The 27,303-nt window shown below is 37.5% G+C and overlaps 2 protein-coding genes across 2 annotated transcripts in view; both read left to right on the forward strand.

The window, feature by feature from the left end:
* Nucleotides 1–191: 191 nt before the first annotated feature.
* On the forward strand, nt 192–16,809 carry HINT3 (histidine triad nucleotide binding protein 3). Its single transcript, XM_049771152.1, has 5 exons — nt 192–586; nt 9,181–9,298; nt 12,389–12,458; nt 13,907–14,033; nt 15,681–16,809. The coding sequence occupies exons 1-5, from the start codon at nt 407–409 to the stop codon at nt 15,711–15,713; spliced, it is 528 nt and encodes a 175-aa protein (XP_049627109.1). The 5' UTR covers nt 192–406; the 3' UTR covers nt 15,714–16,809.
* A 1,902-nt stretch (nt 16,810–18,711) lies between these two features.
* The window catches only part of TRMT11 (tRNA methyltransferase 11 homolog), a 74,387-nt gene continuing 65,795 nt past the window's right edge, over nt 18,712–27,303 (forward strand). The window contains exons 1-2 of the mRNA XM_049771140.1: nt 18,712–18,819; nt 26,297–26,362. Coding sequence (XP_049627097.1) covers nt 18,748–18,819; nt 26,297–26,362 — 138 coding nt within the window. The 5' untranslated portion in view covers nt 18,712–18,747. The remainder of the gene's footprint in view (nt 18,820–26,296; nt 26,363–27,303) is intronic.

Genomic DNA, 27,303 nt, shown 5'->3' on the forward strand with positions numbered 1-27,303 from the left:
AAACACCCACACGTGGGGCGCACAGGGGCAGAAAGAAAGGCGCGTTGGCGACGTTTCAAGACGTCATATCACGGCGCGCCAGCGTTCTGATGCGTCGTTACCAAGGAGACGCTGAGGGGGGCAGAGCGTCGCCGGCCTCGCGTTTCCGGGTTCCACTCTTGCGCAGGCGCGTGATGGGGCACGGGAGCGGAAGCGCCGAGTTTCCGGAACCGCCTTCTCGGAGGCTCCAGCTCCCGGGTCTCCTCGCCACGAGCTTTTCCTCCTTACCGAGAGGAGGAGCTCGTGCGCCCGTCTCGGCCCGGAGCCAGGCAGGGGCGACGCCTCCAGGTAGAACGGAGGAGCTGCAGGAGGCAGCTGCCCTTCGTGCAGGCCCAGACCTGGAGAAACCAAGGCGGGTGTAGTCGCGATGGAAGCCGGCGGGTCGCAGGGCGGCGTCGGCGTGGCCGGGCAAACTAAGCGGCCGGAGGACGTCAAACCTTGCGAGTCGGCCGTCGGCGCTGCCCAGGCCGCCTCGGCCCAAGACAGTTGCATCTTCTGCCGAATCGTAGGGCAGAAGGACCCCAACACCGAACTCCTGTACTGTGAGGTGGGCGGCGATCGGGGAGCCAGATTTTGCCATCTCGGGACGGGGAGACGGACGCTACGGACGGACGGACGGACGGACGGACGGACGGGGAAATCGTCGTAGGGAGAAAGCACGTCCTTGGGCCTTTCACCTCAGGTGCCACGGCGCGGGGTGAAAAATCACCTTTATGGGCTGTGATCCTGGGGTTCCAGAAGCTTTGTTTGAAACCAGAAGTGGGCTGGGAAGAATGGGTCTGCACATTGAACGCTGCCCACTCTTGATTTCCATGGAAGAATGTCTAGGAGACTTAAAAACAGGCCTAGGGCATGTTTTCTCGTTGTCCAGCCTGGGACATTTTATTTATTTTTTAGTTTTCTAATTGGGGAAAAGGTTGTTTGGAGTCACACCTCTGGTTCTGTAATGTGGGTCGCTCCTAATGGAGCTCAGAAAAGCCTGAAATGCCCGAGTCAAATCTGGGCCGATCCCGTGAACTGTATATTAGCACCAGCCCGAATCTCCACCCTACCCCTATATTTTAAAACAAGACATCTGGGACACTTGCTTCTACTAGTGGGATATACCCTTAAGGAAACTGCCTATTGAGAAAATTAGCTCCGTTTATTTTTTTCTTTTCTTATAATAAGTATACACGCATTAAAAAGATAATTCAGTTATTTGCAAGTGAAGTGAGGTGAGCCAGAAAGACCTAGTTGCTGAAATGTCCAGGTCTTATGAATAAGAGTGATTGCAGTTGGGGCCACAACTGATTACATCATCACCCTTTGCCATGATGAAGTGGTTTTACAAACCCTGCAGTGGGTGGAACTCCTAACTCATTTGAAGGGTGAGGTTTCTATGCCAGAGTAAGAAATCCATGAAGGATCTAGGAAGGATCTAATCAAAGGAGGAGTAAGAGAAAAGATTGTGACAGGCATAAAGCTCTGCCACCAGAAGGGCTCTGTGTTCTAAGAACACTGAAAAATTTAGCATTCACTGGAGCATAGAATGTAAGACTGGAGCTATAGAGGTAAACAAAGAGCCAGATGAGGTAAGGGCATTGCAATTTAAATTTTGTCTTTTTGATAAACCATGTAGGGAATCTCTACAATGTTTTTGCCTTCTTTTGAGAAAGGTCTGAGGAGTTTACCTGATTCCCGCACCTCTGTGGACAATAATTTAAAGAGGACCAGTTCTATTAGCTTGAATCTGTTAGGAAATGTTGAAGTAATATAACTTGTGATGGTATTGAAATATGAATTGTCGTGAAAATGAAGAAAATGAATAAAATAAAGATATTTTGGATGTGAAACTGACAGAGCTTGCCAGTGGACTCAAATCAGTGACTGTCAATACCTACTTAGACTCTCAAGGAACTAGTGACAAAGTGTGAGACATTTTTGCTTTTGGAAGAATAAAGAGGACTGCTGACATCTAATGGTTGGTCAGGTTGGCTGCCCAGGGTTGTCTCTTGCACTATAAAATGATCAGGGTTCCTTGAGTCATTAGTATTTGTTGAGAATCCCTAATTTAAGATAAAGGGGGGCATGTGAGAAAGACAAAGGTGATATTAGAAATAATTTCCAGATGTCTGGTGAGGTAAACTGGTACTATTAGTATTATTTCACTAAGGTTCAGAATATAGGAGAACACATGCCAGTGATGAGTTCAGCTTTGGAGTAATGGACTTCGAGGTAAAGAGTCATCTAAGTAAAGTGTACTCTAAATATTTGCATAGTCTGGCACTCTGGAGAGTGCTACTCTGATCTGTATCTCTATTCCATATTATAAGAACTTCCAATTTAAAGATGGAAATTAAAATAAAAGGGAACCGGGGCTGAAGCAGTGGCACAAGTGGTAGGGTGTTTGCTTTGCATGTACTAATCTAGGATGAACCACAGTTCAATCCCCCAGCATCCCATATGGTCCCCCAAGCCAGGAGCAATTTCTGAGTACATAGCCAGGAGTAATCCCTGAGCATCACCAGGTGTGGCCCCAAAACAAACAACAACAACAACAACAAAAACTCAAAGGGAATTGATGAGCTCAGCTAGGAAGCACTATGTAGAATAACAAATGAAAGGAGACTTTGGGCTGGGTTCAAATCTCTTGATACCACATATTATCCCCCAGTACAGTCAGAGGTCACTCCTGTGTACAGAACTAGGAATAGTCCTGGAGCATAGCCAGTTGTGTTCTACTACTATCTTATCCGCTCAAAATGAATGGGGCTCTATAAAAAAAATTATAAGCAACACACATTTAAAGGAAAAGAACCTGAAAAGGAAATGAAGGAGAAACGCTTGAAATAGAGGTAAAACTAAGATTTCTTAGAAAAGGGACTATACTAAGAAAAAGACTTGTCAGCATATAAGCAGCATTATCAGCCTTTCCCAGACCTCAAGTCAAGGTTAGGTCAAGTCTGTGTCATGTCCCTCTTGCATGCTAACAGAAAAGCCTAGGTCAATCCCAATTGGTTGATCAATCCCAAAAGGATCCTCATTGACCTTGCACATAGAAATTGCAGTGCTATGGTGAGGATGATGGCAGATTATGGTCGATAATAATAATGGTGTGAAGAAGACTGCACATTAACTTTTGAATGAAGTTTGGCAATCTCAGGGAGGTTGTCAAAGGTGATAATTTCTGGAGTTGAGAGACAAAGAAAAAAATTCTTAAAACATTTTGTGCCTAAGTTCTTATAGGAAGTTACCAATAGAGAGAAGTTTAAAACGTCTCAGGGCTGTAAAGTTTTGTCTCTGGAAAAGTGCAAACTCAGTTGTTCATTCATTACTCGTTATTTGATTACCTTCTATATATGAAGGCTATGAGACTTTAGCAAGAAACAAAATACCTTCATCCTCTAGGGCTTACATTCTGTTTACAAGAAATAAACAATAAGCAACAAAGTAAGTTAAGATGAATGATTTAATAGTAAAATAGAAGAGGCAAACCACATTTCTCTAATTTTAGTCAGGAAATGTTGCACTCAAAAGGTGGCATTTGAAGGAGGAGAGGGAAGGATTAAATTATAATCTGATTTTAAGTAGTTTATCTGGGAACTGGGGATCAGGGAAACAGAAAGGTTGTAGTGTGAATAAATTAAGTCAAGATTGAGGTCTAAGTTTATAGTAGATTCAGCTGTGCAATAACCCTCCTCTGCTGTAGCAGCTTGAACCTAGTTTCTGGATGAATGGACAGTGGTGGTAACCTCACTTTGAGTTTGGTCCTTTTGTTGTTATGAAATATAATTTATGACTTAAGAGTGAATGAAGTGATATAATTGTAAGTCTATAGTAAAGGAAAACAAGAGAAGAAAATACAGGGGAAAGAATTATATGAGTGTTTTGAAGTAAAACTCTTTTGAACTGATCAGTGAATGCATATAGACTTCCAAGCTTCCCCTTTTCATTTACTACTTATTTTACTAAACATAAAACAGGCTACTGAGAAATGAAAAAAATTTTTTTATTAAATATAAAATAGTCTACTGTGAGATAAACTGAGGTTTTTATTTTTAGTTTATTTTAGGTTTCTGGAAACCTCTTTTAAATTTTGTGCTCTCCAGTAGCAATGTTGAATACTGTGGAGAGAATGTATATACTGGTAGTTGCAGAAAGGTTTGTTGGTCTAAAAATAGTCATCCAAATGGGATGAGAATATCCAAACTTCTTGTAAAACTTTCTTCCTGGCTGAATGTCAAGATTGTTTATTTGTTATGAACATTATTAGAGTATACTATATGGAGAGTCTGGACAGTTTTATAGAGGTAAAGAGGTCTAAGATATACTTTAAAGTGTAGATATTGGGCATAGGGCAAATACATTAAAAAAGTCATGATAATTTAAGCAAAGTAGACATAGTTATATGAATAATAGGACTCCAAATAATTGTGTTTTTCAAAATTGAATCAAAAGATGATTTGATGCTAGAAGTGATACTTGAGCACAGTTGGATATACCCCCTCAATCCTCATGATTTAATATACTAGAACCCAGACCATTTTTATTAATATCTTTATTTAAATACCATGGCGACAAACTTGTTTGTAGTAGGGTTTTAGTTTTAAAAAAGAACAACCCTGCAACCTTCCCACCACCAATGACCCCTAACTCCTTCATCCCCACCCCTTGCCTGTATTCGAAACAGGCATTCTATTTCTCTCACTCACTACCATTGTCAGTGTAGTTATTTCTTTAACTGGACTTACCACTCTTTGTGGTAAGCTTCATATCAGGAACGGTCTTGCAGCCCTCATTTCTATTGTCTCTGTGTATTATTACAATAATGCCTTTTGTTTTCTTAAAACCCATAGATGAGTGAGTCTATTCTGTGTCTATCTCTCTCCCTCTGACTTATTTCACTCAGAATAAATTCGTTTTTCCTGACTTCATAGTATTCCATTGTGTAAATGTACCACCGTTTCTTTAGCCACTCATCTGTTGTTGGACATCTGGATTGTTTCCAGATTCTGGCTATTGTAAATAAGTGCTGCAATGAATATAAGTGTGCAGACTGCCATTTTGTTTGTTTGTTTCTCGTTTTTGGGTTACACTTCGCAGTGCTCAGGGGTTACTCCTGGTTCTGTGCTCAGAAATCGCTCCTGGCTGGCTCGGGGACCTATGGGGTGCTGGGACTCAAACCACCATTTGTCCTGGGTTGGCTGCATGCAAGGCATGGTTCAGTTATACTCTTCTTGTTGAGTAACTCTCTATGATGACCAAAAATATGAAACTTGTGATTAAATATTGGAATGGGGAAAAAGCAAAAAGAAACCATATACTTAGAGTGACCATGTTTGCCATTTGGAAATAACAAAAACAATGGAAAGATTGTTTTGTCCTTTGTTTGCTTTTCAAAGCATCTAAATACTAAGTACATCTAAGTGACATGATCTCTATCCCTCCTGGGGCAAGGAGAATGGCTGGGATGGGAGATAAGAGGTAATGAGGTCAATTATGTAGTGGTGAACTGGAGTTAGACTTTTGGTGGTGATAATAATATATAGATAGATATTGATTTACAAAGAGCTGTCTGCCTGAAATTTATTTATAACACAATATTACCTCACTATCAAAATAGGCTGTCTATAATAAAAGTCTAATGATTAGTGTTTGACATTAAGTATACATGTAACCATGGAAGAGAAAGAGAAGGTTTAGTAGGTTTCAGAGGTAATTAATCTTTTTTTCTATAATTATGTAGTCTATATAGTCATAGTATCTGACCTTGCTTATTCAATCTTAAATATATAAAATATAAAAAATGTTTTTAGGTGGCCTTGCCAGCGCTAGCCTAAGATGGACTGCAGTTCGATCCCTCAGAATCCATATGGTCCCCTAATCCAGGATTGATTTCTAAGCACATAGCCAGAAGTAACCTCTGAGCGTCACTGGGTGTGGCCCAAAAAACAAAAACCAAAAAACCAAAAAACCAAAAAAAAAAAAAAAAAGAGCATTTAAGGGAAAGGGGCCAGATTAATGGCACTGTTTGCCTTGTATGTGGCATATCCAGGTTCAATCCCTGGCTTTTGTCCCCACTACACTGGACAGTAACGACTCCCCTCACTCCCAGAAATAGAGTTTAGTTGAACATTTAACCCCAAGGAAATACAGATGTGATTTAGGAGCAGGTATATCAGAGACTTGCATGTTTGTTAAAATAGGACAAAGAGCCATCTCTCTTTAATTTTTTTAAATTTAAACCATTATGATTTACAGTTATTCATAGTTGGATTTTAGACATACAATGTTTTAGGACCAATCCACCACCAGTGTCAGCCTCCCTCCACAAATATTCCCCACCGCCCCAGCCTACTATTATAGGCACCTTTAAAATTTGGTTGTTAAAGTTTGGTCTCATGATTTCATTGTTGTTGATTCTGGCTTGGATATTTAGTTCTCTGAGCGTCACCAAGTGTGGCCCAAAAAACCAAAATAAATTGTTTTTAAATTTTAATCTTTTAAAAATATTTTATAATTTCTTTAATATAGTAATCACAGAAAGAATTAATATAGAAGTGAATACTAGTCTACTATTTTAATTATATTTTTTTTCTGTATTTAGGTGTATACTTAGCCCAAATGATTAAGAGTCAGTGCTAACAATGAACAATGAAGTCAAGATAGGGTAGCTATTTGCCTAATCCATATATTCTCAAAAAGTACAAATTTTGGCTTTTTTCTTTCTAGGGTGAACAGTACAGTATTGTATTCTATACCATACAGGATGTAAACAGGTATATACTATCTCCATAATACTAAAATATGGGAAGAGAGGACTCAAAGACTCAGCATCAAGGAGGGGGAGTATTTAAGCAACAACAAAAATTAGGGTTGGGGGGATAACTCAATAATAAGGGTCAGAGCACATGCTTTCCATAATGTAGTCCCAGGTTATTTCCCTGAAACCACATAGTACCATGAACATAGCCAGGAGTAGCCCCCTGTTTTTTTTTTTGTTTTTGTTTTTGTTTTTTTAATAGACTTACACTGCCAGGTCTGATGCAAAAACAAAACAAAAGAAGCAAATTATGGGGGAGGGAGAGCTAAGAAAATTAAAAAAAAAAAAAGCTTCATAGGAAAGGGTCCATAAGGATTTGGAGAAATACTTCTAATCAAACAAAGCTAAAATTTCAGCTTTAAGAAGGTATTTTGCTGGCCTGGAGAGATAGCACAGCAGTGTTTGCCTTGCAAGCAGCCGATCCAGGACCAAAGGTGGTTGGTTCGAATCCCTGTGTCCCATATGGTTCCCCTGCCTGCCAGGAGCTATTTCTGACCAGACAGCCAGGAGTAACCCCTGAGCACCGCCAGGTGTGGCCCCCAAAACAAACAAACAAACAAAAAAAGAAGGTATTTTTGCAAAGAAATTGAAAGATGGATTCCAACTCTTGCTGGGAAAGTATCTGAAAATTATAATGATGCGTAATTTCCTTTATAGTTATCTGGTTTTATCTTTTTAAGTGTCTTTTTAACTATACTTTTGTAAGCTTAACTTGAAATTCAGAGATGAATACGTATGACATGCCCCAGATTTCAGAAACTTGTCTGTGATCTGAAATGAAAGCAAGAAATAAAAAAGTTTAGTGAATTTAATAATAACGAGTTTAGAGAGTAGTTAAAATTATGTACTATATTTTTCGCTGTATAAGATGCACCAGACACATAGTTTTTAGACAAGGAAAACAAAAACCTTCTAAAGCAAATGGTGTACTAAAATATTTAGTAAACCATAGTATAATATTTCAACCATGTTAAGTGAACATTGACATTAAGAATCATTATGACTGTCTCTCCTCCCCTGCAATCAGGCTTCAGCTCCCGGTGCACTCACTCCATAAGACGTATCTTTTGGGGAAAATGCATCTTATGGTATGAAAAATATAGTATTATAAGTAATTTGAATTTTTTTTGTATGATTATGCTACCAACTCAATGGGCAGTTAGAATTTTTGTCTCTTTTTGATTTTGAAATTTTCGGGACTATTTTCTTGTTCATAAATGAATATTAAATATTTGTGTTCTAAAACAGAGTAGTTCAGAGAGGTCTAGTATCTTTTTCTCATCCCTACCCTTGTTTTCTTCTTTTGTAAAGGACTTTGAAAAATTATTTTGGTTTAATCTATCATTATCCACATACATATTCCTACACTTAGGAAGGTAAAGGGAATCATTCCTAGCAGTACTGGTAACAAAATTGGGCTCCTGCATTCAAACTTTGTGCTCTGGTTCTTTGAATCATCTCTCCTTGTATTCTCCATTCTTAGGTAAAAAAATTAGCCAGATCTCTCTTGTATGGTGATATATTTAATAGGCATATATTTAAGAAATCATTTTAATCATATAAAGATATTTCTATTTTTATTTCTATACAATACTCAATTATTTACTCCATTAATTCTAGTTGCATTTTAAACATATTTATTTATACAATCATAAATTCTGCAGTGAAAAATAACCTTGCACATAGAACATTTCTTATATTTAATGTGTATTTTTGTTTGTCTTTGGGCCACATCCATCTGTGTTCAGGGCTTACTCCTGATAATGAGGTCAGGGATTTGTGACTTGGGGACCATGTGACCATATGTGATAAAGGGAAAGAACCCTGGTTGATGGTGAGCAAGGCAAAAGCCCTATCCACTATATTATCTTTTTGGCCTCATAATGAAATTTTTTTCTTTTTTGGTTTTTGGGTCATACCCAGCAATGCTCAGGGGTTATTCCTGGCTCTACACTCAGAAATTGGCCCCAGCAGGCTTGGGAAACCATATGGGATGCCGGGATTTGAACCAGCGACCTTCGGCATGCAAGGCAAACTCCTTACTGCTGTGCTATCTCTCCGGCCCCCATAATGAAATTTTTAATGAACTATATTTTTAATATTTTTCTTGATGATGACTTTATAGAAGTTTTTTATTTTCTGGAATAAATAGTTTATGGAGGAACCTAAAGCTTCATGAGCTTAATAAATAATCACAGAATTGGTTAGAGGGTTTAATTGTAAGTGTAACTGCTATTTCTGTAAATACTAGATTTATAATTGGGTCATATCGTAGCAACATCAGAAAATTAAAAAAATCATTGGCTGACTAACAAATGACATGTTTTATCCCTTAGAATGAAGATCTAGTTTGCTTTAAAGATATCAAGCCAGCTACACTTCATCATTATCTTGTAGTGCCAAAACAGCATATTGGAAACTGCAAAGATCTACAGAGAAGTGATATAAAATTGGGTAAGATGATGGCTTATGTATCATGGTTACATATCTGGAAATGGCATCAATTATGGTAGTGATGATTTTTTTAAAAAAAATCTAGTTGTATATAATGAAAAAAAGAGCATTATGACTTTTTTGAACCTGTCATTATGAAAGCATTCTACTGAAATTTTACAGTACTGTAGGTAGACCAAATTAATATATTTTTAACTAAAACTTTTATTATGAAAAATTTCATATGTATGCAAACAAAACAATAGAAGTATGATCTTACTTCAAACTGATTAACAACTGCTGATGTTTTTAAATATATGCCTTCTTCCACAGTGAATCTAAAGCAAATTCAAGATATTTATTGGGGGGAGGGGTCACACCTGGCTGTGCTCAGGGGTTACTACTGGCTCTGCACTCTGAAGAAGCTTTTGGCAGGTTCCGGGGACCATATGGGATGTTGGGATCTAACCCAGGTCATCATGGTTTTCTAAGTGCAAGACAAATGCCCTACCACTGTGCTATCACTCGGCCCAGGACAACACTTCAATCTTTAAAATCTACTTTATTTTATTTTATTTTTTTAGTGCTGGCAATTGAACCCAGAGCTTAATAATACATGCTGGACAAGCAATAATTCTGTACCATGATTCAGAAAGTGAAAGGTACTATGGAAAAATGATATAATATGGCCTATGAAGTTATATTGTAGTTTCTTATATAGATAAATTAACACCAACATTTAATTATATAACTTCTGTTATGTAAATTCTAGTCTTTGAAAAGAAGACTCTAAATCTCTTCTCCTGTAGTTTTTCTACTCAAGACTTCTGTGACTTGTCAGATATCATTCTCTAAGACTTCTGAATTCAAATCCTTGAAAACCTCTTTAAAAACCAGAGCCCAGGATTAATTTCATCAACACTTTAACGTAGTTTATATATTAAATAATTAGAGCCAAACTTTCTGAAAGTGACTAAGAAAGTTTTATGATATGTAGTCTCTTCTGTTTATTTCTTAGGATTACCAGTTTTGAAACAACTAATTTTTCATGGGTATATGAAATTCTGCCAGTGTCCTTGGAATATTTATTATCAAACAGTGCCCACTTAGCTTTAAAATTTTCCCTTGATACTGTTTTATTTTGATGGAGAAATATGTTTATGCTTGTTTCATTAGTTTTTCCCTAGTAGTTCTTCTTTCTCATGAAAAGTTTTGGGGTAGAGGTTGTAGCTCAGAGATATATACTCGCATTACATGTATAAGGGGCACTGGGTTCTATCCTTGTATTGCAAAAATTATTTAAAAATTTTATATAGTACATTTTTTACAGAGGCCTTGCACACAGCAAACCCTAATTATGCCTGAGTGCCACCAGTGAGTGTGCACCAAAAACAAAAACAAAAAAAAAAAAAAGAAGAAAAGAAAAAGGAAACAAAAGAGGTAGAAATGAAGCCAACTTTCTCTAACCCCATGGTTCTGGCAGCTTAATTTTATGCTCAGTCTTTAGTGTCCTTTGGACAGAAGGGAGAGGGATCAAGGTTAGAGGTCATGGACTGTGCTAATCCTAGGTTTCGTTTTTCCATACTGGAGAGTTAGTTGTGAGCCTGTTGCCCTAACCAATGCAGTGGGAAATTTTCAGCCAGAACCCAAAACTTCATAATTTACTAGTTTTGAAGCATATAGATGTTTGGGATTTACTATGCTATTCTTTTATTTTTGAGTATTTTTAAATATTTCCATAATACAAGTTTAAAAGTTCTTCTAATTAATAAATTCATATATTTTATACAATTGGGGAAACAATCATACAGAGAGATGTTAAATACTGTGACACTACTTTTCTTGAATTTTTCCTGTGAAATAAAAATTTTGTGCCTGTCTAGCATGTTAGGGGCTACCAGGACTATACCTGGTAATATTCTAGTTACTTTGTAGTGCTTGATCAAGCCCAGGATCTTGTGCATCACAGGCATGTTCTTCAGCCTTAGACCTAGAATATACTTTTTTAATGAATACAAGGTCTACTATCAAGATATTTAATATTCTGGGTAATAAAATTTAACTTACTACATTTCAAATCATCAACAAATTTTAAAAATGAGGACCATGGGATTGGATTTGAAAAATAATTTCAAACAGCACTGAATATTTAAAAGTAAAATATTTTAGAAGGAAATTCTAAATAATTCAATAAATTTATCTTGAATTAATTGCTAAGTAAAAAAATTCACTAGCATATCAGAATTTGTGAAAATCAGTGAAAGCTGTGCCTAGAGGGAAATATTTGATTAAATGCATATATTAAGATAGAAGTTTTTTTAATCTCAGGGATGCAAGAAGTTCAATATTTACAAATAATATAATACAACACATCAGTTAAACAAAAAGATACAAATCATATGATTATGTCATTTGAGGCAGAGAGGCTTTTGACAAGATTGAACACCCACTAATGATTTAAAAAAATACCTCCGGGGCCAGCGAGGTGGCGCTAGAGGTAAGGTGTCTGCCTTGCAAACGCTAGCCTAGGAAAGGACCACGGTTCGATCCCCCGGCGAGTGCGTAGCCAGGAGTAACCCCTGAGCATCAAACGAGTGTGACCCTAAAAACCAAAAAAAAAAAAAAAAAAAATCCCTTCAAAAATAGGAATCAAAGGAACATACTTCAAGATAGTAACAGCCATCCATCTTCAGCTAACTCACAGACAGCATCACATTCAATGGTAAAAAATTAAAAGCATTTTCCTTGAGATCAGGCACAAGGGAAACATGCCCATTGTCATCAATTTTAGTTAACATAGTTTGGAAGTCCTAGCAACAGCAATCAGATTAGAAGAAATGTAAGATATATAAATTGGAAATGAACCAGTCAAATGATCACTACTTGCAGATGAAATACTATATATTGAAAACTTTACAGACTCCACCAAAAATATTGCTAGAAACAATAAACCAAAACAGTAAGGCTTACAGGAACACTGTACAAAAAGTTTGAGATTACCTCTAAGGAGCAGGTTAAGCGATGGTAGATGTGAGACTGAAATTCAAGATTTTTGACTCCTATTCAATATCTCCTATAATGTTCTTTTTTTTTTTCTTTCCTGTTTTATAGTTGAGAGCATGGTAAGTGCTGGAAAAGCTATTCTTGAGAAGAATGACTTCACTGATTTCAACAATGTGAGGTAGATATGGATACTTCCAAGTGGAAACCAGTATATGTATTTGGTTCTATACATTTTTTAATGGAAAATGAAAGCATAGAGGTGCATAGTTCACAGTCAACATGTTATTTTTCAGAAAGGGAGCATATATATGGTTGGTAATGTAAATTTAATAAAACTTCCTCTCATGTCTCACTGTTTTAACAATAATCACGGATACGATAGACAAGAATGTTCAAGAAGTACTGATAAGTAAAATATTTCCAAATTGACTTTTCTTTATTGAATATGTGAATATTCACTCACAAAGTCTAATAAAGAAAATACTAATTATTATCATATGTTTTAGTTTTATAAATAATATTAAGTGATAATAAATTTTTCTAAAAAATTATTCTCTAATAATAATAGTTTACTAGGAAAAATGGCTGATTATAATGGAAGAAAGTGCGCCATCTAGTGGCACTTTGCAATAAAGGTCTTTTCAACTTGTGGGGGAGGTTGGTGTAGTGGGAAGGAATATAGGAGTTGGGGATCTCCTATGTCATGCTCAGGAGCCTTGGAAGTCCTTCTGATTTTCATCAGGCCTGTAGATTTCTTGCACAGGATTGCCATATTTTTCTTGCAGGACTTCCAGGGCTAAATCTGGTGTTACTCAGGGGTACCATGTTGTAAAGGAATCAAACTATTGTCATTCTTTGCATGTAAGGCCTGTGCCTTAATATTTGCATTTTCTCTTTAGCTCTTGTCCACTATTTAAAAATAATTCATTGAAGCATATTTTTTTATTTAAAAAATTTTTTTAAACACCATGGTTACAAGGTTGTTCATAATACAGGGTCTCCCCCACCCCCAGATTGAGTTAGTCATACAATGTACAATCTTTACCAGTGCACATTTCCCATCACCAATATTCCCAGTTTTACTCTCACCCTCCCCACCGAAGCTCTGTCTGATACTTCCTGTCTCTGGAGCATACACTTTTCTTTTTTCTCTCTCTCTTCCTTGTTCTTCCTTTTCCACACTTTGATTTGCCGTACAATTCACATTTCCCGCCACCCATGTCCCCAGTTTCCCTCCAACTTGCTTTTCCTTGCTTGTATTTTACTTCTCTCTTCTTCTGTATTTCTTTCTCTCAAGATGCATATCTTAAGAGAAACACAACTTATGATAGATTGAAATAGATCAACTCAGAATTCCTAAGTGTTTTTCTTAGACAAAAATTATCTTTGATTATCTTTTTTAGTAAAAAAAAAACTTATGGTGAACTCTAACTGGAAAGAAGAATATATTTAAATATTCTTAAGTATATAAAGAAAAACAGTTTAAGGGACTTGAGTGATCATTAATGTGTCTAGTTTAGATAACCTTTTTTATTTTTACTGTCTTTAATATACATGTGTTTTGATCTGAAAAATAGCTTCTAATCATTGACTAATTTTTCAGTGGTCTATTGTTTTGTCTTATAGAATGGGCTTCCATGTGTCACCATTCTGTTCAATTTATCACTTGCACCTTCATGTTCTGGCACCAGTAGATCAGCTTAGTTTCTTATCAAGACTGATTTATAGAGTGAACTCCTACTGGTTTATTACAGTAAGTGTTACAGTTTTTACCAAAAATTAAAAACAATTATATTTGTCCTTTTCAATGTAGTCTTTCTTGTCAACAGAAGGAACTTTCAACTCTCATAGGTTTGATTTTTATTTTATTTTAAAATTTTGGTATTGAGAGTGGTGTTTTAATACAGGTCTTTATTTTTTATTTTGTTTTTTGTTTTTGGGGGCCACACCCGTTTGATGCTCAGGGGTTACTCCTGGCTATGCACTCAGAAATCACTCCTGGCTTGGAGAGTGGTGTTTTAAGCCATATCTGTTGGTACTCAGGACTTACTCTTATCTCTGCACAGGGATCACCTTCTGGCTCAATCTGGTAGAGAAATAACTGATGTGGTTCAAAAACAAACAGAAACTTTCTTGTACTCCAACTATATAAAATTATTGAGAAAAATATACAAAATTATATTTAATTTAATATAATAGGCTTTAGGTATATGAATATATGTATTTTTCCTAAACTTCAGAACTATTGCTTTCATCTCTCCCTTCAATTAAAAATTAGACAGAATTTTTATCATAAGAAATAGTTTCTACATTTCTTTTTAGATTCATAGGAAAAATAAACAGAAAGTACAATTTTCACAAATCTCTGCATTCTATGGTCAACATATTAGGGTACTTTTATAACAATTTATGCATTGCAATGACTTTCCATAATCCATGGTTTTTCTTTCTTTCCTTTTTTTTTTTTTTTTTTTTTGGATTTTGGGCCACATCTGTCAATGCTCAGAGATTACTCCTTCCTGGCTCTGCACTCATAAATTGTAGCTGGCAGGCTCAGGGGGCATTATGGGATGCCTGGGATAAAACCAGGGTTTGATTCAGGTCAGCTGCATGCAAGTCAAACACTGTACTGCTGTGTTATCTCTCTGACCCAGTCCATGTTTTTTCTTAAGGGGTTCGCTCTAAATTAATTTTTGGTGGGGAATTTGGGTCAATTCTGACAATGCTGAGGAGTTATTCCTGTATTCCTTCCTCTACACTCAGGAACTATTCTGATTATTGCTTAGAGGACAAAATGGGATAGCAGGGATTGAATCTAGGTCGCCTGCATGCAAGACAAACATTCTACCCACTGTATTATCTCTCCAGCCCCTCTCACTTAATTTTTTATTGAATTTTATGGGTTTGTACTAATAGTTTAATAACATGTGTCTGCTGTTACATGTTATATAGAATAGCTTCACTGCCCTGTAAGTCTTATGTGCTTTGTGTATTCTTTACTCTTTAATCCCTGGTAATTACTTACAATGTCTCCTGTTTTGCATTTCCTAGAATATCATATAGTTGGAATCAGATTGTACATAGCCTTTTCAAATAAACTATTTTTACTTAAATATAATAAGGTTCATCTGTATTTTTATATTTTTAAAACTGTACTATAATTTTATTTTCATGTTGAAGCACCAATAAATAATATGAATAAAATTTTACCAATTAATATGCAATGTAGTTTATAAAAGTTTAAAAATGTTAAATTCTGAATATTTAAAACTCAAATCTATAATTGAATAAAATGTTTTTAAGAACAGAGTAACATTTTTGTAAATTATCCGAATGTTAGTATAATTTTTATATAGAAGTCATGATAATTGAAGTAAAATGTTTGCTTTTATAATTACAGGCTGATCATTTGATTTCAAAACTAAAAGCATGAAAATGTCAGCATTGGAAGATTTTCCTAATCGTGGCTCAGCATAAACAAATATTTTATTTGCTTTGAAGCTTAATTTAATGCTTGTTGAATTTTATAAGATGTTACTCTGGATAGCTCTAAATGTTTTCTGAGTGTGTTTACTGAAATCTGTGGCATTGCTACATGAAACTTGGTCATTGACTTCTCTGTTTTAATTGTTACTTGCCTAAGATATAAGATACTATGGCTACAATCCCATTAAAACAAATTCTACCTATCAAGAAGGGCTCTCTATAGTTTTTTAAAAGTTGAAATATTTAAATTTCTGATTAGTCAGTTTACTATAATTTATTTACAAAGAATAAACTGGTAGAGTGTTTTGTTGGAAATTTTATTACCACGTAGAAAACCAAACTATTTCATAATAGTTCTATAATTTTACACATGTAATTTCAAGGAGTACCATAAATATGCAATGTCCATTGATTTTATTTGATGTAAATACATCACTTTTTATTCAGCTTTCAGATGCTAGTTTTCATTTCTTGAAGCTTACCTTCTTTATAACAAATTAATTTTGAAAGTTATACAATATATTCTAAAAATTAGTATATTTCTAAAAATGAATTTGCCATAGTGGTCAGTTTGGCTATCCAAGAGAATTCACTGTAATGGAATTTAGCCTGTGAGAAGATAAGGGGGGGGGGAATACAAAATATTTAATATATTAATATCTTAAAATGGGTGGAAATTGCTTTTAAAACTTATACTCATGGAAGGCTAAATTAAAAAGTGGTTTGGGGCCAGAGACTTAGAACAGTAGTAGGGCATTTACCTTGCAAGCAGTCAATATAGGATGGGCCGTGGTTCAAATCCCGGCATCCCTGCCAGGAACGATTTCTGAGTGCAGAGTCAGAAGGGGGGGATTGTTTTTTCATGCTAACTTTTAGTGACAGTAATGAAAGTGAATTAAGTATAGGTACTAAATCAAATCCTACTGTGCTAATAAGAGTATCATGTGCATGAATATAAATGAACAAAATGATTAAAGTATTGATGTTAAAAATAGGCTATGATAATGCATTTTGTCATAATATTAAACTTTAAAATTATGTAATTTTTATTACTGTGTTTATAACATCTGGAATTAGTATTAGTATGTTCATTTATTCATTCAGCAAATATTTGTTGTTAACATGTAACAGACACTGTTAGTATCAGAAAATACTGGAAAATAGTCTCATCAGTTCCTAATACAAGGGTCTGAACAATATTAGTGATTATAATTTAGTACAGAAATAGCTGTACTATGTGTCACTGAAGAAACTGGAATGAAAAACAGTTATGAAAGCAGTAGAACTGAGCTTTAAACCTGAAACGTTAGGCATATGGTGGGAGTTTAGGCAGAGATCAGAGATTGAGACCCACAATAAAAAGCAATGTCTATTTCTTTAGTCACTGGTGGTAGAAAGATTTGGAATTAGAAGTAATTCTCAAAATTAGATTTTCAAGATATTTTTAAAGAAACAGACTACTCTTTAATGGAAAACCAGTAAAATAATATGAAGGAACTTGCATACAGTAATAGGAGAAATGATTGTAGTCATCTTTTAGAATTTCAAGTTCTGTAGCATTTTTGTTTAGTTTGATGAGCCACTAAAAATGAATGAGAACTTACTGCTCTCTACCAATCAGTTAAAGAATCTCTTCAATTTCAGAATAGGAATTTTGAAAATGTGCAAACATATGATATGTGAACTTGCAATGATAATTAAAAAATTAAGGAAACAACAAATGCCTTATATACCTCTTAAAATGTAATTAACCAACAAAGTTATTTACATTTACATCCACTATAATAAGTTTTCTGCATTTCTGAAAAACTGTCGGCGACTCATGTTTAGCAGCAATTCCTACATTTGTAAAGATTAATGAATTACAATTAAAATTTACTCAGCCTATCACTAATTGCTAATGGTAGCTATCTGTGACATCAGCTAATTAACTAACTTGCTTAAAATGTTTAAAATAGCATTTGAGATATTATATGATATTATTTGTAATTGCAGAACTTTAAAATTTTAAAGCAATTTTAAATTGTTCTTACTTGAAAAGATAAATAAAAATGAAAAATTATATATCATTCTCTGTACTCTTTTTGGGTCACAACTGGTTGTGCCTAGGGGACCATACTCAGTATAAGGATTGAACTGGTGGTGTCACCCACATGCAAGACTATACTCTCTTTGGCTTCATTTTTCCAGCCTTAAACAAACAAACTTCAGTTTCAGGTTCACAGCAAAATGGAGAGGAGAAGGTGCAAGGATTTCCCATATTCCTTTACTTACTTTCCTTGTGCCAGCATAGACAAGTCTGAATTGACACCTCAGGATCACCCAAAATTCATAGCTTATTTTAGGACTCACGTTTGTATTTAACTTTCTGTTTGGAAAAATAGGTCCATCACTGATTTCTTAGTATTTTCATTGCTTAAAAGTCCTCCTTAGCGCAAATTTGCCTTTTCCAGACTTTAACAGAGTTGGATCAGTCAATCTATATAGTCTTTTCAGGTTAGATTATACACAACATATCAAGATTTTAACAACATGTTAAGGTTGTTTATATATATTTTTCATGACTTGATAGTCCATCTCTTTTTAGAACGGAAAACTATTATCTGGGTGTCTCATGTCGATTCATTCAGGTTGTTTCCAATTTGGCAATGATCAATAGAGACTTTCATCCCTGTGCGTGCAGGTTTTTATAGATCGAAGTTCTCAACTCTTATGAATGACAAGGAAGCGATTCACACCCGAAAGTACTTTTTCTACAACTCTACAAGCAGGAAGGGCACCATTGCTACTAGGCCGGGTTTCAGAAGTGAACCTTCCTCTCCGGACTAGGAACTCACCCGGAAAACACTTGCATGGGAAACTCCTTCTTACGCTATTTCCACTTCCGGCCCCTTAAGCTCCGCCCTAGTGGGAAAGGCTCTGAGCGCTCCCGAGCGGCAGTGCACCGTGTGCGCCGCGCACGCGTACTTCGAGCTGCTGCCATGGCGCTGTCGGGTCCCCTGAACAGGTACCTGCTGCTCATGGCACAGGAGCACCTGGAGTTCCGCCTGCCGGTGAGGTCGCTTCGCCCTCCACGACCTACGACGCGAATAGATGGCGCGGTGCGGGGGTGTCGGTGTGCGGGTAGCTAGGCGATCCGCTCCGCCTCAGCACTCGGGGTCTGGGGCCATGGATTGTTGCTTCCCCGGGCTGTCTCGGTCTCGGGGGAACAGTCCCCTCGGCTGCTGGAAGGACCCCGAGTTAGAGAACAAAGTGTGCTAAAGTCTACGAGGTAGATCTTTGCATCCTCTAGTTAAGTCCCGCAAGCCAGGAATTGAAATTTATTCCTGCAGATTTTTTTTTGATACTAGCCAATTTATTATTTTAAACATTAAGATTTAGCAATGGCCAAATACTTTTTTGTTAAGCAATTATTACATGAAAGCTCTTGTATACATAACTCAACATATTTTCCATCCATATCGTGTCTCCTTATATCTACAGGGTTGTATAGATTTCCAAGACAAACATAGAGATCTAAACTATAGCTCCTTGAGCCAAGTATGGATGGATCAGGATGATTGTGTCTGCCAGCTCAGTCGCCAGAGAGTACAGTGGACTTGTCTAATTAAGCACAATTGCTGATAAATCAATTCTTCCCCTTTGTAAATCAATTCTTTAGACAATTAGAAATTAGACAATTTGGACAATTAGAATTTGTGTGTGTGTGTTTTAAATTCTAATTCGATTGTGCACATAGTTCTGATTCTAAGTAAATTCTCTGCAGCCTTTTTAGATCAGGCAGAATTCTTCATCTAGCCTAGGGCAGAGAGAGAGTCTCCACAATGGAATCATACTTAGTACATTATCCATTTCTTTATCTTCTTTGGACCACACCCGGTGGTGCTTAGGGATAACTCCTACTCCAGGGCCTGGAGGACTATTTGGGGTGCTACGTATTGAACCCAGGTGGACCTCTTGCAAGCAAGAGTCCTACCCTCTGTACCAGAGCTCTGGCTCCTGCACTGTCGTTTTCAATGTAGAATATGCCGGTCGGATTCTGTAAACGGAGGGTATAGGGAGTAGTGGTAAGTAGGATGGTGGGGAAGTGGGTGGGCAGGGAAGGGGTTGAAAAATAACTACTGATTCAAGCAACATTTTTAGCGTAATGAGAGTTTCTGTCTTCAAAGTGAATGCTATTTAGGTTAAGAACTGAACAGATATGTAACTAATTTTATGAAATTACTTCTATAAGAGCAGTGCTAGATGTACAGGGAAATGAAAGCAGGTAGAAGGAGGATCCAAATCACCTGAGGGCTGGGATGGTTACCTTTCAGGTTGCTTCCATCAAGGAAGCTTGAATTTGTAAGCAGAAGGTAAAATCGGAGTCAGCTAGACCAAGCACAGAAATAAGTAAATAAGAACTATTAGAGCATCCATTCTTACTGCATTACTAAACATAACAAAGCGACAGAAAGAAAGCAGATGTTGTGCTTAGGTCATACTCCTGTCTCTTCAGAGATCACTTCTGATGCTTGAGGAAACCTGTATGCTAGGGATCCAACCAGAGTCAGAGCTGTGTAAGAGGAATTCCATAATCCCTGTACTATTCCGCTAGCCTAAGATTATTTCTTGAGGGATCAGGGCTTAATTATTTGGAGAATTGAAGAAAATAGTAAAATAGTAAAAGTATTTGAGAGCGAAAGAATGTGCTGACAATTGGGTAGAGATGATAGAGGTTTTGAAGCACTCGAGAAAATTCAGCTAAGGATGAAGATAATGCATTTGTAACAGTGTCAACATCTTGTGATTTTTTATTCTTTTTTTTTTTTTGGCCCATTCCCAGTGATGCTCAGGGGTTACCCCTGGCTATGCGCTCAGAAAATGCTTCTGGTTCCGGGACCATATAGAACGCCAGGGGATTGAACCACGGTCTGTCCTGGGTCAGCTGTGTGCAGGGCAAACTCCCTACTGCTGCGCCATCACTCCAACCCCAAGATCTTGTGATTTTTCTCAATTTGTTGGTCTGAAGGGTTATAAAGGAAAAATTGTGACATTTATTGACAGTGATGTTTTTCCAGGGAGGTGCTTTGTGAATGATAGGAATGCCAGAGTATACTTTCCTGGAGGAAATGATATTTTAATTATATCTTAATTTTTAGCAGAGACATTTTCTGGGTAAAAGATGACTGAGACCCCATTTCTTTTTTGGGGGGCCATACCCGATAATGCTCAGGGTTTACTCCTGGCTATGTGCTCAGAAAGGGCTCCTGGCTTTGGGGACTATATGAGACGCTGGGGGATCGAACCCGCTGTCCGTCCTAGGCTAGCTAGCGTCTTACCGCTTGTGTCACCGCTCTAGTCCCTGAGACCCCATTTCTATTCTATTCTATTCTATTCTATTCTATTCTATTCTATTCTATTCTATTCTATTCTATTCTATTCCTATTCTAAAATCAAGTGTAAAGGCACAGAATAATGGCTGATGGGTTTTGGGATATGGGCTAGGAGCAGAGGAAGGATGAAGCAACAGGAAGTGGGACTACAGTGTTGGGTAGTTGGTCAGGTGGTATTTTGAAGTGATTGCAAGGAATTTGCAAATTTTATATTGATTTAATGGCGCTTCTAACTCTTTGAAACCAAGAAATAGCAGGGTTTTTGTTAAACTTTATTTATTGATTGATTATTGGTTTGTGGGCCACACCTGGTGGCACTTGGGGGTTAATCCTGGCTCTGTGCTCAGAAATCACTCGGGGCTTGGGGGACCATATGGGAGACCGGTATTTGAACGAGGTTCCTCCTGGGTCAGCCACATGCAAGGCAAATGCCCTATCGCTGTGCTGTCTCTCCGGCTCCAGTAAGGTTTTCGTTTCACCTACTATGTTCTATTTGAAGTTTTCTCATGTCTGCTCTCCTATCCACTTGATTCTTCTGGGTTGCTCTTTCCATCCTTTCTCTGTTTGTTGAATATTTGTAACATTTCTGCTCTAATGTCCTGATCAGAAAGAGTTATGTTGGTGGCAGGTGTTGGTTGGGTCTCCAGAACTAGCTTCTTTAGTCACAAGGTGTCGTAGAGTTCTGTGTAGTTTTTCCATTGTGAAATTTGTTGTACAGTATGGTTTTTTGTTTCTGTTTAGTTTAGTTTTGTTTTTGGCCACACTCTGTGGCACTCAGGGGTTAAGTTACTCTTGGCTCTGTGCTCAGAAATTGCTCCTGGTTCAGGGAACCTATGGGATGCCATATCCTGATGGCATCTCATGTTACACCATTTGCTTTAGAATATTTTTTTCTTGTTTTCCTTGTTTAAAAACTATGCATTTATGCTCAGGTGCATCTTATAAAGCAAAAAATATGATAAGTCTTTCTTGAAGGTCACCTCAACAGTGAGCCCATTTGTACTAGAGTTTTTAGTCTAAGGGATTTTTTTTTTACTTTATTAAAGAAAATGCATCACATAGTTGACATAGTTGACCATAATACATTTGTTTCCAGATAAGTGGAAACAAAGGTATTGAAAATAGAAAGGAAAAATGAAAAAGAAGAGTTTAAAAAAAGAAAGAAAAAAGTATACTAGCAAGCACATTTGTAAAAATTATATCTTCAATGCAGTCATTAATACAATGGTGGAAGGTTAAGTAAGCTCCCATTAACTATTCATTTTGTTAAACTGATGTATTCCTAAAGGAATGCCAGCATCAAATAATGAAGTTTCCTGAAATTCAAAGTACTATTACTGACACTGCAACTTTTAGGAATGTGTACATTTGCCAGACTTCTTGGAAAACGGAAGATACAGGGATGGCTGCACACATTTGCTCCATAAAGCTTTGTGATATCAACCCAAAGACTGGTGTACCTGAAGTCTGGTCAGGTTGGTGTCCCTGAAGGGAATGGTAGAGAGGTGAGGAGGCAGGGTCATTGGGAAAATTGTCATTCTGTGTGATGGAGGCAGCAGGCTTGGCTTTAACAGGGCAGGAGCTTGTCCCTCCTTTTCAATCGAGTGTAGGGATCCTCAAACTAGGGCAGAGGTTTTAAATAGAGGGCCAGTTCACTGTCCCTCAGACAGTTAGAGGGCTGTACTATACTTTTTAAAAAGCTATAAACCAATTCCTATGCACACCGCAATACCTTATTTTGAATTAAAAAACCCAAAGCAGGTACAAATACAATATTTAAAATGAAGAACCAGTAAAGTTAAATCAACAAATATCAATATTGCAATGGGAACTATATCCTGCTTTTTGGTGGCTCATAATTTGAGGATCCATGCCTGAAACTGAGAGGAGGAGTCGAGAGACAGAGAGAAGAATGGAGTCAGAGAGTGCAGTACACATTCCACACAGGCACACTGCAGGCCCAGGATGAGTCAGTGGCTAAGCAGGACAGGCAGTGGTGGCAAATGTTCCTGGTAGGCAGGAAAAATGTCCTGGGTGGGCCACATGTAGCCCACCAGCTGTTGTTTGAAGTCTAGGGGATTTTTTGGGGGGGTTTGGGCCACACCCCATGACATTCAGGGGTTACTCCTGGCTATGCACTCAGAAATCGCTCCTGGCTAGCGGGTACTATATGAGATTCCAGGGATTGAACCAGGTCTTCCTGAATATGCTGTGTGCAAGGTAAATGACCTACCTCTGTGCTGTTGCTCTGGTCCCTAGGGGATATTTTTAATTATTTAGGTTTCCTTGTTTGTGATGATATGTTCAGGTTTTTTGCAGTTTTGGGAAATTCTCTCCAATACTTCTAAAATCCATTTTAAACCTGTAAGGCATTTCAGTAGGACAAGAACATGTAGTTCTAGTTACTCTCTTTCAGTTACCAGGACTTTTATGGGCTAGCCTGCCACAGAGATGATAATAACCGTGGTTTCCTACCTGCTTTTAGAGTGTGTCAGATGGGTACATGTCTTTTAGTAGTGGGGGAGTCCATATGTCCCTGAGAATGGGGACTGACTTTTCTTTGGTTGTGGGGGAAGGGCAAGGCAGAAGTGGAGGATTTCTGGTGTGATCAGTATAACTGGCTGGAGGAATTTAAACTGGCAGCAACTCTTGGGTCCCAAATCCTATATGTGGGGTAGAAGCTGGTGCAGAGTTGCTCGGGGGTGTTCTATGTGTGGTCCCTGAGGGTTAGAGTGGACTTAGATAAAAATAATCATATAAAGATATTATTTGGGGGCCGGGCGGTGGCGCTAAAGGTAAGGTGCCTGTCTTGCCTGCGCTAGCCTTAGACTGACCGCGGTTCGATCCCCCGGTGTCCCATATGGTCCCCCAAGCCAGGAGCAACTTCTGAGCACATAGCCAGGAGTAACCCCTGAGCGTTACTGGGTGTGGCCCAAAAACCAAAAAAAAAAAAAAAGATATTATTTTTTTAAAAAGGAGCTGACTTTCCCCCTGATTTTGCAGAGCAGAGATCTCTATCTTTGAGCTGGTTCCTGTTTCAAGATGAGAGAACTGAAAGAAATTGGGTTGTTTTTTTGGTGTGTTTGTTTGGTTTATTTGTTTTGGGGGCCACACAACAACTCAAGGACTATTCCTGATTCAGGAGTCAGGAATCCCTGGAGGTCCAGGGATTAACTAGGGATTGATATCATTTAAGGCAGGCTTCTTAACCTGCTTGTATTCTCTTGGATCTGGAATTAAGTTTCTTGCATTAAACCACATATATACTTTTGATAGAGCTGAAAATAGCAAACTGTTGTTGGTCTAACTTAGGGTTCAGATATGCGAGAGTGTTATCAAATCTTTTTTTTTTTTTTTTTTTTTTTTTTGGTTTTTGGTTTTGGGGCCACACCCGGCAGTGCTCAGAGCTTACTCCTGGTTACCTGCTCAGAAATAGCTCCTGGCAGTCATGGGGACCATATGGAACACCAGGATTTGAACCACCATCTTAGGTCCTGGATCGGCTGCTTGCAAGGCAAACACTGCTGTGCTATCTCTCCGATCCCAATGTGTTATCAAATCTTTATCTAACATTATCTAAATTGTACTCTCTCATGCTATCCTTGCTAAAACTAAATATGCTTTCCAGGGACTGGAGAGACAGCACAGCAGTAAAGCATTTGCCTTGCATGCAGAATGATGATGGTTCAAATCCTGGCATCCCATATGGTCCCCCAACCCTGCTGGGGGTGATTTCTGAGCATAGAGCCAGGAGTAACCTCTGAGAGCTGCCGGTGTGACCCAAAAACCAAAAAAAAAAAAAAATTACATACATACATACATACATACATACATACATACATACATACACTTTCCAAGTTCCTTGCAAGTTTAGTTTTTGGGGCATGCAGCTGACCTGGGTTCAATCTCCAGCACCCTATATGAACCCTCAAGACCTCCAGGAGTGATCCTTGAGAACAGAGTCAAGAATAATACCTGAGCTCTTCCAGGTGTGGTCCAAAAACCAAAAATAAAATAAATTTTAAAGGTATGTTTTGACAAAAGAAACAACAAAAAAAGGGCACTTCTCTGGGTATAATTTCTTTACAGGTTTTGGTGACTCATGAATATGCATGGTGTTAAATGTCTCTTCTAGTTGGTGAAAAGAATTATAGAAATAGGGATGCCATCTCATTAGGCTGTCTTGTTCATAAGAAATCACAGGAATATATTCTTCTATTTTATGACATAACTTATTAATAGTATAATCCATATCATTTTGCAATCATCTGTATATATTACTATAAAGTGGTTATGTCATAGAATCTATGTTCTGTCTGGATAGATTTCAGCTTTACTATTTTTTTAAATAGCTATTGTTCTGTTTCAGCAAATTTTTTTTTTTTTGGCTTTTTGGGCCACACCCGTTTGCTCAGGGGTTACTCCTGGCTAAGCACTCAGAAATTGCCCCTGGCTTGGGGGGACCATATGGGATGCTGGGGGATCGAACTGCAGTCCTTCCTTGGCTAGCGCTTGCAAGGCAGACACCTTACCTCTAGCGCCACCTCGCCGGCCCCCTATTTCAGCAATTTTGTCTAGGAAGAAGAGAAGCTAATTTACAATAACTTGATAACTAGTGCTTCTTCCTCAGTTAACCATTTGTTTTCTAATCATCGAATAACCTATACTTATTTTTATTTATCAATTTATCAAATATGCAGTTTTAGCAGTTTCAGATTTTATTTTTAAAGCCAGGTCATTATTTTCATTAAGTCATTTGTTGATATAGTTGTCTAGGATGACAAAAATTAATTTAGATGTTATTATAAAGTTTTCTCAGGACCTAGATGTGTAATTTGCGAGGTATGAACACTGAGCACTTGAATATCTCATGTAGAACATCATTTCCCTACTTTTTTTTTTTGTTTGTTTTTTTGGGCCACACCTGGTGACGCTCAGGGGTTACTCCTGGCTATGCACTCAGAAATCGCTTCTGGCACGGACTACCATATTGGATGCCAGGGGATTGAAACACAGTCTGTCCTCGGCTCTGCCGCCATCATTTCACTCTTTTTCATTTATTTTATGATATTTTATCACATTGGTGAATTCCCAATGTTAAATTATTTTGACTTCCCTACATTAAAATACTTTCTGTATGCTCTTTTCAATATAGGAAATAAAATCTTTGCTCTCACTTTTCGGGGGACAGTTCACAAGTAGTCAAGAAACTTATGGGAAGGTAAGTTGCAGTTTAATTTTTTATTAGAACATATATAACACATTTATGAACAGAACTTTGGATATGAAGAAAATAGCAAATCTCGTACTTAAATTCATGTGTTTTCTTGTGACTTTCTAGGGGCTGGGGGAAAGTTGAAGTTTGAAAAGTAATTGAGAATTACTCCCAGTATTCATTTATTTTATTGCAATGTATGAACATTGAACACTTAAAAATCTCATGTAGAACATCATTTCACTCCTTTTTTTAAAATAATATTTTTTATTTAAGCACCTTGGTTAAAAACATGATTGTGGTTGGGTTTCAGTCATATAAGAGGACACCCCCCCATGACCAGTGCAGCATTCCTACCACCAATGTCCCAAATCTCCCTCCACCCCATCCCGCCCCGCCTATACTCTAGACAGGCTTTCTATTTCCCTCATACATTCTCATTGTTAGGATAGTTCGCAGTGTAGTTATTTCTCTAACTAAACTCATCACTCTCTGTGGTGAGGTTCATGAAGTGGTCTGTAACGTCCAGCCCTCCTCTCTTTTGTCTTATTTTTTATTTTATTGGTTTTAATTTTTTTGTTTGTTTCTGTTTTGTTTTTGGGCCACACCCAGCAGTGCTCAGGGGTTACTCCTGGCTATCTGCTCAGAAATAGTCCCTGCCAGGCACGGGGGACCATATGGAATGCCAGGATTTGAACCAATGACCTTTTGCATGAAAGGCAAACACCTTACCTCCATGCTATCTCTCCAGCCCCTTACTGGTTTTAATTTAACCAGTTAATTTTCTTACAAGGGAATTGGAGGAGGTAGAAGTGGGGGAATTAGAATGTTTTTGGGTTTCAGGATTCTAAATTGGCATTTTAGACATGGTAGGCATGCACTTTGTTTTTGAACTATATTCCCATTCATTTTTAGGTTTAATTTAGTAGCTATGACCCAATTTCTGT

Source organism: Suncus etruscus, chromosome 4 (assembly GCF_024139225.1).
Source record: "Suncus etruscus isolate mSunEtr1 chromosome 4, mSunEtr1.pri.cur, whole genome shotgun sequence".
Lineage (NCBI taxonomy): Eukaryota > Metazoa > Chordata > Mammalia > Eulipotyphla > Soricidae > Suncus > Suncus etruscus.